Genomic DNA, 18,188 nt, shown 5'->3' with positions numbered 1-18,188 from the left:
GAGGATAATCCATTACTCACATGTACAGAATAGGCTTTTAGAAGAGATATTTGGTAACACTTTACATTAAAAGTCTCTAATTACTGTATATTTACATATTAGTTGCTAAGTAAATACATGTGTAGTTACACATAATTACAGTGTTATTATGCATAGTTACAAGGTGCTTAACGTGTAAATCTTTTTGCAAGATATAACTGTAACTCTAACCCTAACCCTAACTCTTTCCTAATACAACTGTGTACTTACATGCTGTATATTTTGCAAAAAGTAAGTACACTGTAACTATGTAGTTATTTGTCTTTACACATGTATTTACTAAGTAACTACTATGTAAATACACAGTAATTAGAGACACTTTTTGTAAAGTGTTTCCGGATATTTTTCTGTCAATATGGTGTTCTGTCAATGTTACCCAGAGTTATAGAAAATGACAAGTGGAATAAAAAGGTTGAACTAAACAGATTACTATGACTATTTCCAGAAGTGAAGTAATGTGTAGCTTCATTTCATTCATATCATCAAATGGAAACTGCCAGCTAACCCTAACCCTAACCCTAATCAGTGAGGTCATCACTTGGTTGGGTTTCAATAATTAGGAAGGAGACAGTGAGGAAATGTCAGAAATAATGTATTTATATGTATTTAGCTATAAAATAACAAAGTATGTATTTAGCTATAGATGTGCATATTTGAAATGATTTATTAGATTTCAAACAAAATCTTTGAAATAACCTGATAAGTCTTCCCAAATCTTTCCACGAGTCATGGAAATTAGGTGCAGTACCACTGAAAAATATGCCAAGACCTAATGACACACACACATTTCCCCAGCCTTGGCAGTTGCTTTTCTGGTTTAGAGCAGAGGCGTTTCATTAAAAATAATAATACAAGTACAGTTTTCAAGTAATGACAAGTAGTGATTTCTGTGAGGTGGTGGTACACGTGTAATTTATACATTATGTATTATCAGTTCATAGATGCTGAGTAGATTATGCAGTAATGGATTTAAAAGGCTTTACAGAGGATGCAAGAACCTGCATTTATGCCTTAGGGATTTGTTATAAGTGGTTATATACAATTCATAAATGTTATTAATTATGCTATTTCTAAGAATGTAATAATCCACATCCCACATATAGATCCCTAACTCAATTTTTCTTTTACATTTTTCTATGAGGACTCGCAATAGAAACGTTTTTAAGGGCTATTTCAAGAAGCATGTTTTAGAATGTTTAAAATGACTTACTTGTTCCACTTTGATGTCATAATCCCCATGGACCTTCTTCCCACGGAACATTTTAGCCCTTTGAGAAAGATGGAAAGCAACACGTTAATGATGTTTCCTTCATAACATTCACTGGTTATACATGGAAGAATATGTATAGTGTTGGATAGTATTTTTTATTTCACTTTTACTAGATGTAATACTCAAGAAGGTTTGCTATACAGTATACAGTAGTACTGCAGTTTGACTCAGTACCTTAAGGTCTTTAACTATTCTCTTTTCAATTTAAATTCAGTAGTAAGAGAATATCCCTTTTAACTACTGTGTATATCAAACCAGAATCTCCTAGCTCTCTAAGTATTTTTAAATGTATGCTCTTATTTGTGGTTGATTGAGAAATAGGTAATAACAGAAAACGTGTGAGCAAATAACCACTGTCTTTCCAGAAGCTCGTTAATAATACTGAGTCACTGTTTTTGATACACGACATGGTTGATACATGCTGTTAAATCACAAGCACTTGGCAGACCCCCCTCCGCTCAATAAACAAAACAAATGACTTCATCTTAGAAAATAAACATCAGCCTAAAGACAGGAAAGTCAGTTGGCGGCTGACAACAGTCATTAACTCTGAATTGTTTTAACTCTAAAAGCTGCCCCAATTCAATGGAGATACATGCATGTTCCAATCCATCATTGTACTGAGAACACATTCCTTAGTTTAACAATGGAGCAGATTACCACATGTAACAGATGCTTCTTGTAAATGCTTGAGCATCAGTGTCTTTCTCAAGTTCTGAAACTACAGATGCAGCCTATGACTTTATAAATAAACACATTCATTGCTGAAGTCTGTGTTATTAGGCCCTTATATCCCTGGGAGAAAATAAACATTACATCTCTGTACAGAATTGTTAAGACATGAATTTTGCATTACAGGGTTGTACACATTGATTACTCTGTGCAAGTATGATACTTTTTTAAATATATCATTATATACAAGCATTTGTACTATTGTAGTGGTCATGGATTTTACCAAGAGTGCATTACTACTCAATGGAAGCATTAGGTACAGTAACAGCAGTTCAGATTGTTTCTTGTTACCAAACACTTAATTCCATTGTGCATTGAAGAAATAACAGAAGAACCATTAGCAGACTACAGGATGACCTGCACACCAGAACTGATTTGGTAACATGATACAGCAATGGATTGCCAGCGTGTATTGCTTCATGCCATTGTAATAGTGTTGGTAAGTCGAAATATATAAAATGTTACCACTGTTGTACCATTCTGTCTCGTATCATTGTAGCTGCCAATGTGCTACTGTTGTCTCTTAAAGTAGAACCATTGAGCCACTGCATTGTAATTGATGATACTTGATAATAATGCACAGTATTTATCTGCTGAGCCTAATATGCTGTCCCTGAGTAATATTATTTTGTTATTGCTGGCCGCAGTAAATGTTCATGAGCACGTTACACCAAACAGAGCTGTGTTGCCAGAAAATGATTTCATATTGATGAGCTGTTTTAGATGGCAGTAGATGACAGGAAGCTGAACAGTACCCTGTATGTGTTTTTCTTAACAAGTAAAAAGTAACTGATGCGTTGAGAACTTTTATTGTCTCAAGCCAAGGTCTTCCACGTCTCTGCCACAATGAGCCAGAACAGCTAGGGAGTTGGCAGACGATCAGAAATCTGAGATGACTTGGCTTTCATTTTGGTTCGCACTTTAAAACTCAGCAAACAGAAAGTTACTTCTAGGACCAGGAAGTGCAAAACTCTGTAAATAACTTGTTCTGGTACCTGTTTTGTCATTTGCTTCCTTATTCTACTGTTCATAAATGTGCCTAATTATTCCACCAAATTAATTCAATAACAGTATTATCTTTATTGATTGGCAATTCAGCCTGGCCCACCTGTACTTAAGCTCAGCTCTCTGTGTTGCAGTTAGTTCTGTTTTGGAATCCATAGAGAGGCTAGCTACCTGCGTGCTCTCCTGCTCTGGTACGTAGAGCTATTGCAGAAGTCTTTTAGGCAGCTTTTGCTTTTGTATGGGTAAAAATATTGTATTTTTGATTTCATTTAATAAAAGTGTGCAACCCTGCTCCAGTGATTCAGAGCTTGTCTTTATCCAGCGTGGTCAAATCTTTACACATTCATAGACAACTATGTGCTTTTGGAAGAATTAAAATAGAAACAGCACTAGAGTGGTTTCTCGATTTATTTTGTGAATTCCTTATTTTTTAATCTGTGGTAAAGTATGCCATTAAAATGACTATTGGATTTTGCCTTAATGCTCTAACAAAAGCACTTACCTTTATTTTGAGCAGGAATGCATGGCCTCTGGGGTATGAGGACTTACAAATAACCTTTTGTTTGAGATTAATTGTTTTGACATTAACAGAGCACAGTGGCATTAATCTTTAACAATGTTAAAAAGTTTACTCAGCCACCACTGGCACTGAAAATTGAAGAAATCTACATTGCGGTATATGTCGCAGTGACTTCTGCATTAATATGTTAACAGCTGCTTTCTTCACAGACATAAGCTAGATCCCTGATTAAGCAGGTGGCTCTGCCTTTGGCTGCATGTAACATTTACAAATGCAGAACCAGTCTCGCGTCAGCTTTTTAACTTGCTTTGACCTCCACATGCAGCTAGGACAGAAACGTGCATGTTAATATAATGGTCAAGATTCACATCTCAGATTATTATCTGCAGGTATCTGCCGAGATCAATCTTGGGATCTTTAGGAATTCTGATATTGGTATTAAATTCACCTACACAGACTGTTACAGTATCTATGCTTGTATAAAAAATACAAACATGGTCAAATGCAAAGTCCCATTTATAATTACTTGATATAGATATCACAGCCTGCAGAAATTACAGTAATTTACAAACAGATAGTAGGTTTATTCTTTACGTTTAACTGAAAAAAGACCAGGCATCAACACACAGGGCTGTCGTAGTTAATACACCTTTCTTTCCTTTGGTTTTGCTGCCCTCTTCTGTAGAAGCTGCAGAAAAAAATAACAGCGTTCTAGTTTCTCTTGCAGATTAAAATACAAACAAGTGCATTTGAGTAAAACCAATTCAAAATGTACTGCCTATGAAACATAACGATCAACATGCAACACTGTAAATCATTGAAATAGCGAATCCCAATATGCCAGTGGAGAGCTGTGCCTTCAGCAACTGCTGTCCTCACAGCACTTGCCCAGCCATTGAAGGTGAAGAGCTGGAAACTGATCTACTGGACTGTACAACTTAACCAAATCAACCAATAGCATCTTCTGAAAAAAGGTCAGTGAGGAAGGGCTGAGTGCTTCAACAAAGAAATGCAATCTGTCAATCGAGTCACCACCCATGAAAAGGAAGTACAGTGCAGTGTCTCGACTTCAAAGGGAATTTTGTAACCCAAAACAGCACACTCAATAACACTGCTGTGTAATGCTTATGTCTGACTGTATTCTGAGGGATTGCCACGTGCTGTAACACTGCCGTTAATTACTGAACTGTCTGGGAGCTTCCGGTTTGTGTAAAATAAGCAGAGACTCAATTCTAAGCTGTTTGGAGCAATATCCTTTTTCCCCACAGGGGATGCAAATGCAGAGCGTTAAAATGAAATTCTATTTAAATCAGAGGGAGACTTGGGGATTTCTACCAGTGTGTTATCTCTGCTGACAATGATATGCCCTCGCAGCAAGAGACGCAGCAAGAGACACAGAAGCTCATCTGGTCAACAGTCCTGAAACAAATGTATTCTAACCTCCAGGCTTTTTTAATATTCGTCCAGCTTTTAAAACCAGGGCTTTAAATAAACCAGCAATGTTTTTTTTGTTTGTTTGTTTTTTTTGTTTTTTTTTTAAATGCCCCCTCTTAAAAGCCTGTAGTAAATTTATAATGCTATTTAACTATTTCATGCATGGAATATTGAAAATAGCTGGAAAAAAAACCAAACATTTTAAGTAGTTTTGGACACGTTATGAACATATTTTTTATTGAAAATTTTTATATAGTTTTATTGTTTTTTTTTTTTTTTTTTCCATTGCTTTACAGCATATTGGGGGAAATAGCTTCCTCCTATGAGGACATCATGCATTTGCATCTTCCATGTGACCCCGTATAAAGACTAGAAGACAGTATCCATCCCAATATGAGGTGGCCATGCATGAAGGAGGTCAAGTCAAACCCATATTTAGGCCTGTATGCATGTTCCATCAGTATAAGTAAACCATTCTTTTTTACACAGAACATGAGTAACTGCTGCCACCAGCTGGCCAGGCACTGTAACAGTATTATAAAGCTGTGCTTCCAGATGACACACATCTGAGATTGATAACATGTATACAAGGAGAGCTTATGCTTCATTAGCATTTGGATAATAATGTATTCAGGGTTGAGGAGAACAGAAAGAGAGAGAGAGAGAGAGAGAGAGAGAGAGAGAGAGAGAGAGCACATTTTTTAAATTGCAATTTTATTCACATATTTCACAGGATGAATAAAAAAAAAAACAGATTGATGTTGCTAGTGCAGACGGTGAAAATGTAGTCACAAAACCCTGGAATCAAGAAATAAAAACTCAACTTCAGTGCTGCCTGAATCCTAAACATGCCTAATAAGAGCACTCTATGGGACTGTGTTTGATCCTCGCTGTCAGTAATTATACAGTAGGCTAGCAGCTAAAACTGCACATCTCATTACTTTGCCGTGCAATTAGAAAGTCAACTATCACGATGTGGAATTATAAACTCCACGATGCTTGCAGGAATGATGGCTAGTATTTCACACTTAAAAATGTACAAGTCGATCAGGCTGTCATTAATTGCTTTTAATAAACTAAACAGCTGCCATGCAGGCTTTAAGCATTTTTGTGCTGGTTGTACAGCTTTTGTATTTAACATATTCAGCAAAATGAACATATACCCAAATCAAACTGTAAAACAAAGAGGTATGATTACCTGTAAGAGATAGAGTGGATTGATTTTTCAAATCATTCCAAACACATATTTTAAAGCCTTAATCACAAAATCTGCAAAAGCAGTGTCTTTGCCTATGCACTTTTCACTTGGAAGTTGCTAAGGGGCTTCATAATTTGACCTTTAATCTTTGCAAAGCCCTAAAGAGATGTAAATGCAAATTGCTGTACCAGATGGCCGACTACAGGTTTTTGCAAAAAGCGATCAGGCGACTTTGGAAGATCGTACTGTCCTTCATCTTTTTCAAGGGAGATGCTATCTTGTATGAACATAATCACTTTTTTTTTTTTTTTTACAGGGCTGCATGAGTGATATTCTACATATCATCATGTAATCAAATACAAAATTAAGCTGTTTTACAAAAAATAAAATATATGTTTCTTGCTTACAAATACAGTAGTGCCATAATTGATTAGTTTCAGCAGGTGTTGAACAGTATATGCTGGTCATGAAGCTCAGCATTAGGGTTATGACAATATAATGATTTGTTTTTATTGCAGAATTAAAAACCCTAACTTTCTTGTCTACTCTAAAATCTGAATTGGGAGTTAATAAATGTGTAAAATGTCAATGCCAATTCTGACCCCATGCTCTTTTAACCACGTCTCGAGAAATCTGTCTGCTGCATTCTTTTTTATAAGGTCAGGCTCGTAGGTCACAGCTCAATTGATACAAATAAATTGATATTTGACATTTTAAAATGAAGTTAAAATCTGTCAGAGGTGAAGTTAAATAGTGTGCACTTATGATTTTTCTATAAAAGATGAGAGCCTTGAATTTGAGCCCCAATATAATGAGGATATTAGTAGAGATAGCTGAAATATAATCTCAGACGTTTGAGTATTATGCAGCTGCACATTTTGATAAATATCAACGTTTTCTGTCTCTGCTACATAATGAGGCTAATCAGTGTATCGCCAAACCTTAGTTGGATAAAAGAAGTGAAAAACAGTATGGTGTACTGGCATTGAACTTTGTATAAGAAGATTTGTATTACTAAAGAATTTAGTAATACAAATACTGACACTGATTGGTAGCTGAAAAATAAATAAATGTTAAATCACATAATATGAATTTGATATAAAATATGAGTATAAATAGCCACAATGAACGGCGGGCAGTTTGTGTGATTGACTCATAGGTGTTCAGTAGAAGACAGCAATTTATTTCAGTTGCTAGAATGACAAATCAGCTCACAAAGTAATATCACATTACAAGGCATCTCCGTCTGTCAGCTGCAACACATGCACAGGTTTGCATTAAATATTCATGAAGCCCTTTGTATGAGAGCAATGCACTGATTCAGAGGATGATGTACAGTACAGTAAAGTTCTCAAAAAGGGCAGTACTGTACGTGACTTTCTCCCCCATCTTTGTACGCAGTCAATCCTATCCTATTTATCCTATTTGATAAGCTCCACCAGTGACTCACTCTACTGGCCTATATTCTAGCTATTATAAATACACGATCCATTAAAAGTGCATGAAGTGTAAAGAAAGTTTTCAAGGTACATTAAAGCCCTGAAAGTTAAAGATTTGTCTCAAGGCTTTATTGCTTGAATATGTACGAAGAGCTTATTTTTATGATTTGCTTATTTAAACTACAATTCCCCGGAACAGTCACATTTTACAATTTGTGACTAGGAAGCAAGTGAACGTCTTTTGAAACATTCTGTAACTGTATGCTGAAGCGTCCAACGTAGAGGTCACCTTTCCTGCTAGATAACTGATCGTGGACAAGGTAATGGTCATTGCAGAGTTTAATAATGCTGTGCTTTTGTGTATGAAGACAGTTTTGATATGCATTTATATAAATGCATAAAACTAAAAGCTGTATAAAAATGCCTCAATAAATCCTATATATTTTCTTTTCTTAACACAGATGAAGTCACTGCAGATGCAATAAGCTTTAAGCTTTCCGATTTCACTGAGTAGTTGCAAAGCAAGTATTGCATCTGTAATTAGGATAAAGAGTAGTCTGATATTAATTAATGACTTCAAAAGATCCTGCCTTTACTATTTTTATTCCCTAAAGGAGAGTACTCAATAGCAAGCTGATTCCAAAGCTGTGGTTTTCATCCTAGGGTACTGCTCTGAAATTGAAAACGATGAAAAAGGCAATAAACAATACAAAACAGTAAATAAAGTCAGTGTATTCTGGAGATCACTATTATGTTGATTTGATGAGTGCAGAAGTAATTTTTTCTCAAATTCAACAGAAAATGGGAAAAATACTTTTAAATGAAGGACTCATCTACATTGTTTTGAAAAGGTGTGGTCAGAAGGGAGGGGTACGAGGGTATAAGGGGATCATGTAAACTGTAATATCTCTACGTTTACATTAAAACTTTTATTATATGCACCTCTGTATCTGCACCAGTAGACATGCCATGTGTTATGTTGTGGCTGCATGAGTGTCTGACAAACAGAAAAGAGCATAGCTTATTATAAGTGGCGTCATTATAAAATGGATTTGATGCACTTGCAACAAAGACATTAAACATCACTTCTAGCGATTTCGCTATTTTTTCAGACAATTTTATCCTTTATCATTTAAGAGTTCTATTATGAATCTTTAAGTTTCCTGGGGGGTTGTGTGTGAATATGCTTACTATACATAGTGCAAATCTGTGTCAACTGTACATTTACAGTGATTACCTCCAGACACATGCATCTAGTTTAGAGTACCCATAAAGCTTAATGGAAAAGTCTTGCTATTCCCTTTATTGATCTCTGAATTGCAAAATCTGATTGCTGTGACTGCTAATGCTGTGTCTTGAACTCCAGTGCATTTCGAACAGGGGGAGAAAATAACCTACATAAGGGCACCAGACAGACAACCACAGAAAATGAGTTGCAAACAATCTATACTCATCCACCTTCAGAAGTCCCATCTTTAATGAGAACACGATTTTACAAAGAGCTGTTTTGTGCTCTGTGAAATTTACTGCCACATTATTAAAAGCTGATCAGGAAATGTGGCCCTATCAATATTTTTCTTTGTCTCTTTCATTAATTACACTTCACATATGACGTTGATAATCACATTTTTTTTTTTTAAATTAAAGGCACTTGTGTCGTTGCGTGGGATTTATAGAGTGCAGTAAATTGCGGGATGATTACTAGACAGACATCAATAAAAAAAATAGTTCATAGAACATACTGTATTGTAACTAGATGTATACTTTCTTGAGTGGGAGCTACCCAAATCAGATTCTTTTTAAACCTTCCAGAACATATTAAAAATAATTGTGGGAGGGCTGAAAAAATGTACAAGTACACCTTTAATATAAGAGATTTCTGAGGGTCAGTTTAGAAACCCCTCATTACTAAACATTCATAAGACACAAAGCCACAAATCTGTTGTGAAAAATCTTTTTGCTGCACCATTTGTATGCCAATCATTTCTTCAATGGTAGGATGGTGAGTGTGAGCCAAAGACAGGCAGCAGCTGTCCCAAAGCAATTACTGAAGAAATGATATTGTTCTCTTCATTCAGCCTCATGAAGAAGATGAGTACACCCTGCATTAAATCAAACAAACACAGTCTATTAACAGGTATATGTCTATTCCCAGGCTTCTACGCTACTAACACAATGCATTAAAAGCCTTGTGAGTAGAACGGATGGAATGGATTTTTTTTTACCGTCAATAACATCGTTTTTCAGCTTTCACAACAATGCATTTTTGTTTTTAAGGGATTGATTTCAAATAAACGGGACCCAGGAGGTAATGCTGATGTCCATTGTACGCATTGTCTCTGGTGAAATACAAATTAAAACAGAGCACAAGAAACAGAAATGCACAAGGGGATATTGGTTTTTAACTCCTTAATTAAAAATGAATGAATGAATAAATAAATAAATAAATAAATAAATAAATAAACTGAAACTATTTTCACTTGGATAATCTAAAAAATAGCAGACTGTAGAGTTTTCTCTGGAATAAACAAGGCCTCTCTTGTCAGCCGGTGCTTCAGTTTGGTTAGGAACTTGTATTTTTCCACATCAGCAGTGCAATGTTGCTGAATAATTCTGACCACCTTGAAGAATGTTTTGCATTCTTATACTTACAATGCAACTAAATACTTTCACGACGGAATCAGTTCTGCCTACTCTTTTTCCGATGACAACAAACAGTTTTGTGACTTGAATACTGATTTACCTGTTGACCCTCTAAAATAAGAATAGATGAGGTAGTCACTTTTCATTTAGTCACGAAAGCTCAGTCTGTAATGAATGACACCTATATAACCCCAATGCGAGAAAAGCACTCGCCTAAATGCTGAAATATTTTCTTTTTCCAAGCCATGCCAGACTGCACTCATTGTCATGCTTTCAGTAAATGCAGTCAACTCGATTTTATGCCAGTTTAAGTAATCCCCATTGGCAATCCCTCGAAAGTGTTCTTCAGAAAAGAAAAGATTTTTCAGGTAATTTACACATGCAAAGTCTTTTTTGATGGATATATGCCATGTATAATTTTAGCTTTGAATGGCTGGAAGACTAAATTGAATCTATTATCAATCTGTACATCGTGCACCAAGAGTTACTTTCATTCCTTGCACCACATTCTCCCAGTTGTAAAAGCAATCTTCAACCACTATAGATCTAAACCCTTTGGTGATCAGTTTCCTGCACATGGGACAGTGAAAGCGGTATTAACATTATCATAGCACACTGATAAACAGCAGCTGTGCATGACTCGAAGATTGAAGACCCAAGAAGTAAATAATATGCCTCTGCTTTTTATATGCCAGAAAACTCATCACCATGCCTGTGGTTTACTATGGTAATTAATGATGTATCAAAGATGACACCACACTGGGAACAGGCAGTGGGGAACCAAATCCAATTAAAACCATTTACAAGGAAGACATATTCATTATTAAACAGGGCAGCGTAAAATGCTTTTGTCAACAGGGCTATTCATTATTATAAACCTGATGGATTGGTGGAAACTAAACCAAGCAATCTCATTGGTTACTGCATAGGTGGTTCATTCATTAGAAATTCAGGACGAAGCAAACAATAGAATGTATGAGGTCCAGATACAAATTCTGAACAGATATACAAAAAACAAGCAAAGGAAATAATGCTAATACCTCCAACTCTCCAAGAGCCCTGGACCGCAGCTGTTATTGCACAGTCATTAATGCTAAAGCCTTGTTAAAAATGAAATTTCTTGATGCTCTCAAGCACAATAACTAGGGAATGTGTAAACATTTGAGTGTTTGTCACTATTTTAATATCCCAGAAAAAAAAAAAAATATATTATGCAAACATCAAGTATCACGAAGCTGTTTATCAGCACACCAATACCAGTGCAATATTTGGTTCAATGTAACGCACAGACTGTTCTTCACATTTTTTAAAAAGAGACAAAAAAAAACCCCAACATCTTGCATTAAAATGAAAAAAAATAAATCAGATTTTAATATAATGTTGAGTAGTTTGATAAGTGCTGTACAGATAGCGTTCCAATGGGAATCATTCACATTTTAATGTATACTATATAAATGTTCTACAATATTTGCCAAACACAGACCTCAGTGAATCTCAGTACCCAAAAAATGAACATACTGATGCTTTCCTTATTTGCAAATCTGTTATAAAACAACCATAACTGAGAGAGCCAATTCCCTGTGGGTTAATGAAGAATCAGAATGCATTAAAATGTGCGTGGGATATATTCACACAATGCAAACCAAATACAACACTATGACAGATAAAAACACAATGGTATTCTGATAATAAAAACCAAAATGAAATGCATAACACGTTAGGCAAGATTTGCAAAATTTCTGTAAAATGTTACATTGTGTCTCTAATTATTGTGTATTTACATAGTAGTTACTTAGTAAATATAGTACATGTGTGCTTACACATAAGTACAGTATTATTATGCATGGCTACAATATACTTAATGTGTAACTATGTGTAAGTACACATGTATTTACTAAGCAACTACTATGTAAATACACAGTCATTAGAGACACCTGATGTAATGTGTTACTTGATTTATTTTATAAAATAAAACCGTTAATGCTACAAAACTAGTAATACAATGACATGTATTTGAGTTCTTCAATTAACCTTCAGAGTTGCTTGCTGAGTTATTAAACGTACATTTGTCTCTTGAAGAAATAAAGAGATCATTGCAAAGTCAAGCTGTTCATCTCAACTTCAGTGTCATGAAACCGATTTGAAAAAGACAACGATGCCAATGCTTTGCCTGCTCCTGCAGTTTACAACTCAGCACAGTGCAGCACATTATCTGCTTGTAGTGCCTGATATCTCTCAGAGAGTGAGATTGATTGCCCTGTGGGTAGAAACACGTGATTTCCAGCTGCATATCGTGGTCTTTCAGATTCAATCTTTTTTCAGCCAAAGCAAAAAAAAGTAACTGAAATTAATCTTGTCTTTAATTCTAAATGATGACAAATGCATATTTGTATAGAAAACATATGGAGTATGTAGTCTACGTTATAATAAGTAGTATGATAACCCTTATACACATTAATCATTTCTTGTCACCTGCTTCTGACTTCAGTAACCTTGTTGCTTTTCGAGGGTGGTGGTTTCTTTACTGTCACTCCAGGTTTAGTTAGTGGAAGCAATGACGTATACTGTATTAGCATTTTCTATGTAGGTTAAGCATTAAGAGGCTTCATGAATTGAGTTAGTAGTGTATATTTGTGTAATTGAATTGCTGTCACCCAAGGAAATGCTAGGAAACTCGTGGATCTAATTGAAATATCTAAATATACCATTCATCCTACGTAATCCTAATTTTGTATTGGAACTTGTGTTTGTATTCTATTAGTTATAGAATAAACATCTTGATAACCAGGCTCCCCAGATAATTGCTGTGGAGGGTTGCATTGATATACGGCCTGCTTGTGTCAACAAACCATTTTAATCAGTGCTATAAGATCAATAAACAGTTCTGTCAAATAGCCATCCTGATCCAGCATAACCCACTCTCAGTGCTTTGCCAATGTGAATAGGTTCTAATATGTTCACAAATTATAACAAACCTAGTTAAATAATACAGTAGTTTAAATACAGAAGGCATAAAGACCTCATGCTAGTGTACTGATTGCAATATTCAAAAGTTACACATCTATAGTGTAAACATTTATCGATCAGTTACCTAATTCTCTGGGCGATAGCTCAGGTACGGAGATGGCCTGTTGTCAGGAGAGGATTCAAATAAGATTGTTTCGCTTGCTGTCTCAAGTGCCTGTCTTATATATCTTATCTAACTGCGTGTGCGTGTGTGTGACTGCGCATGTACGTGTGTGTGCGTGTGTGTGTGTTTGTGTGTGTGTTTGTGTGTGTGTGTGTGTGTAGCTGAACGTTGTGAACTCTGCTTACACTATGTTGATTCCTACAGTTTTCCTATCTGATATAAGTTATGTTTTTGCTGCTAGTCCCAGTAGTGGGATTGTACTGCTTGGTATTGGGTTGGCCCTCTGATAGTGCCCTGTAGCACTTGACTGAAATTAACCGTTTCTTTATTTCTTTTAGGAATACTTTTTTTTTCTTAGAGGCACTACATATTGATAAGCAGTGATGTATCGCTTCAAGCACTTGTAACATTTTCCTTTGAAAAGGGTCTGCGAATAATACCATTTTCTTAGTGAGTCACTCATGTGGTATTGCTGCTCAACAGAATTTAGTTCATATTGTTAGCTGTTACATACAAAACGCTTACATACTCAACAATAGTTTAATGCAATCTAGGCTATTATGAAAATACGACACATTGAGCAATCTGTAATTATCCACCCACTTGTTTCCCAAACCAAATGTAGTAATTTAATAGAACTGCTGATGAGACTACTTTACAAGCAAAGGTAACACAGAGTGCAAAAAAGCAGTTGAGGCTTGGAATCTTTTGCTTACATGAATAGTCACTGACTATACAGTAGATATCTGATTCCATTCTAAATGGCTAAAAAGAATATTGTACAGTAGATTAGTTTAACTGGTACATTAGCATTAGTGTGTTAATATGGGGGGATATGGTGTTGATGGGGGATTCCCTCTCACTAAAAGGACACACAGTAAAAAGTTTACATTTTACACCCTATCGTAAGGTTAATTTCATACAGAGTGGATCACCACCAGGCAAGCTAGAACAGGACAGTGCTCAAAGAGGCATTCCTATCAGATTATAAAGAGTTTATTTATCAAGCACAAGATTTGGAGTTGTAGGTACGGCAGAAAGCCAGTCCAACCAGCAAGCAAAATAACTTTAGTGGAGTCATTATTTGTTTAGCAGAGTACAAGACTCCAATCAGTTTTACAACAAGAAAATTCTACTTCTTGATATTCCAAAATGTTCACCCTGCATAGGCTTTAATGCACATGGCTGGTAATTTATTTAGAGTTCAGATAAACAGCATTCTTATAATAATAATAATAATAATAATAATAATAATAATAATAATAATAATAATAATAATAATAGTAATAATTTAAATGAGGCACATACTAAAAGCTATTAACCCAAATAAACATTAAACCCAACCGGTCCATTATACTCATTGGACTAATTTGGATTGCAGTGGCATTGGACGGATGCCACAATGCATTATCTTAGAGGCGTATTTAACATGAATAAAGCCTGGTGGTATCAGTTGCTGCACATTTCCCTCATGTTCTTGTGGCCAAGCTACATAGAGTTCCATTTGAAACAAGCTTTATTAGACTGATTTTTATTCGCTGCCAATTTAAATTTGAATGTGCAGTATGACGGATTCACTGCGGGCTTTTGTTGACTTTCATCTCCCCAGTGCAGGTCAAAACCACTGGCAGATATAAAACGCCTAAAAAGAAAAGTCTTTTGTGCATTATTTAGATAAAGCTTTGATACAGAGCACAGCACAACCTTTCACAACGTGCTGTACAAACTAAAGAATATGAAATGTCGCATGTACTCAGTGTAGAATCAATGACTACAATCACTTTAAACTTTCATCAATGTACTCCAGATTATAGCCGTATCTATAATTGCATATACATCATAACTGATCAGTTTTAACTGGATCAGTATAAATAATCACAAAAGTATAAAATAGTTTTCCTTTTTAAATGGAGAGGGTAGAGAAGAGAGCTTTGATTAAATACAGTATGAAGCAAATGACAAAACTGTGAGTGTAACCTTCCACAAGGTGCAGAAAGAGGAAGATTAGATGATTAATTTGAATCCAATCTGCAGTTAATTAATTTCAAAGAGATTTAAAATTTTGTAACGAATCTGAGTTATATCTGTGAATACAAATATGTTATCGAATAATGTCTAGAAGCTGTATTCTTTCTATATTAATTTATTTGAACTGAAGACACATTAAAGCCATTGTACTTGATTCACTTTTTTAAAATTGCAAAAAAATAAAGGCAATTTAATGTGACTGAAATCTGAGTCAACAGGTTGTCGCTGTGACAGCGGCCTACACACATTGCTTTGAAGGGTTTGGCACGGTGGCATTTCAAATACATATTCGAAGCCATAGGGAATCATTTTGTCAAATTTACACCATAGACAGAATACATCCTACATACAGTGTTTGTCATATTTCTTACAGCGATGACCGATGCCAGTATACATTGACATTGCAGTCTTGTCGATGGGAAGACAGTGGAGTAGCTCCCCAATCAAGTTCTCAGCTGGATCCCTTACAGTTATATCTGCTCAATCAGTGTCCTGGGCTGGTTTCATTGGTCAGAAGAGCTGACTTCTCATTCTGGTACCTTCTCTTGGAATTTCGTGTTCAATTTTCATTAACCTTAATATACTGAGCAAACTCTATATTATGTATGAGATTGGCAGGGAAATAAAAATATGAACATACGGTTGAGTTGTTAATTTTGTATGGCTGATTATACAATCAAAACATAAGTCTGTCTCTAATGCACTGTTTTATGGTTCTGGATGATTTTCTATTCAGTACAGCTAATGGAGGCGCATTAGTAGAAACACGAACCAGCAGAGCACCACATGTAGAAAATGTCACGGCTGCAGTAGGAGAGATAACAGCAGATTTCTCACAATTGTGTCAATTATGCAGGATGAATAAAACCCCTATAAATCATGAAGCACAAAGCACGAGGGCAGTTGGAAAAATACCAGACACAAATTACTTTCAGCAAAACATTGTACACCACTAAATAAAATGCATCGTGTAATGCACTTTACGAGGAGCAAAATGATTTTCAGAAGCTCTTATTAGACATATGTATTAAATGTATGTCTTTATTTGCAGTGAGTCATTTAAAACAAGTGTAGCAAGATTCATATGCCCTTTTAAGAAAACAGGTCCGTGCTCAGCGGGTCAGGGGTTATTTAACTGGGGCTTGCCTCCTTTGCAACACTCGATTACCTGCTGCAGTTGCTGAGAGCGAGTGCTGACTATAAAAGAATGAAGAATCGGGGACTACAGTAAGGCACAGCCTCCCAGGAACGATTAGTGGGAACAAGACGCTGTACTATTGATATTAGAGTTGCATTGTTTTCTATCACTTGATTTGATCTTTTTATTATGTGATGTATTTTAAATTAGTATGAATGTTTTTACTATTACTGCCATAATTATATGAAAATGTATAGAAATGCTATTTGGACCTGGGCGTTGGCTGGAGAAATTGCCAGTTTGGACAGTACTTACTTGTATATTGTTAGTTTGTTCAGTACCTATTTGTATACTGTATATTTGCACACGAACCGCCATCATTATCTTTAAATTCTGTCATAAATAAAAGCTATTGGCACATTGTTTGACTAATCTTGTCTCTAAGCCTGTTAAATGAATTTGTGACCAACTCAGGGTTACACAAATATGACCCAAAGCAGCCTTAGGCTAATTCACAACGGACCCCTATATACAGTAGCTGTGCCAATGAAACATTCAAGTCTTGTGATTCAATACTAAAGAACTAGAGCCACTGGAATGGAGTAATGAAACTGGGTCACCTTAGATTCTTGACGTGACTTGGAAAAAGCATTCAACACCTCCACTGGGGAACAATACTGCCTGTCTGTCTTTTAGAACAGAATCAAGAATTTACCAGAGACAAAAATTGATTCATCCACACCTTTCACGTATTGAGCTCTATAGTCTTAAATGAAAACAGACAACCTGCTGGCAGACTACTGGGACCAAGCACAACAGCTTACTCCCAATGGAGTTTTGTTCTAATCAATTAACCTTCCATCCAGATAGGTTTTTCAGATTAACTTTATTATGTAGACTTCTGGTGTAGTCTTAAAGTCATCGTTTAGCCTAGGACATTGATTTTGCAAAGGAAAAGATTATGTCAGCTTTTAAGTCCGACCCATTGTCAGTAACAGTAATTTATTCAGTTCAGAAGCTTGTCAATCAAATATCTCTGCACAATCCAAATGCAAATGCTAACAATACGGTGACAGTCAGATTACCTCTAATCAGACATCTTAATAATAAGCACAGAATACAAATGGACACTGCTCATTTACTGCTAGAATTTGGTTGTACACCTTGCATTGGTAATTTGTGTTGACAGTCAACTTTTTTTTTTTGAAATCTGCAAATCTATTTAACAGGATTGGTAATGACTACAGTTTCCACGGTTAGTATGAGTCAGGGAGTGCTGTAGTAAATATACAGTGATGAGGTTATCTGAAATAGCTAAACTTTTTTATATGATCATCCAAAATAAAATATCTGCTTATAAACAATATTATCAGTAAGAGCAGTTTATAAGGGTTACAACTGTGGCTGAATAACATTTGGTCATATATAAAGCTGGTTAACAGTGTCAATTAAGCCAATTCGGAGGTTCTCTGTTAAACTGGGTGTCCACACCCCATTGTCTATATCACATATCAAAATTATCTTAATGTGTTGCTAAAAACATTTCACACCAAAAAGAGACATATAATCAATATTAACAACTATGCCTATAAAGTCTGACCTTCCAGCCCCG

At 35.6% G+C, this 18,188-nt stretch overlaps 1 protein-coding gene across 1 annotated transcript in view; it reads right to left on the bottom strand.

Moving 5' to 3' along the window:
* The window catches only part of LOC121328896 (synapsin-2-like), a 78,540-nt gene that overhangs the window by 41,738 nt on the left and 18,614 nt on the right, over positions 1-18,188 (bottom strand). Inside the window, exon 2 of the mRNA XM_041274036.1 lies at positions 1,250-1,307. Coding sequence (XP_041129970.1) covers positions 1,250-1,307 — 58 coding nt within the window. The remainder of the gene's footprint in view (positions 1-1,249; positions 1,308-18,188) is intronic.

Source organism: Polyodon spathula, chromosome 16, assembly GCF_017654505.1.
Source record: "Polyodon spathula isolate WHYD16114869_AA chromosome 16, ASM1765450v1, whole genome shotgun sequence".
In the NCBI taxonomy this organism is placed as follows: Eukaryota; Metazoa; Chordata; class Actinopteri; order Acipenseriformes; family Polyodontidae; genus Polyodon; species Polyodon spathula.
Note: the sequence above shows the minus strand (reverse complement) of the source record. Positions and strands in the feature narration are given on the sequence as shown.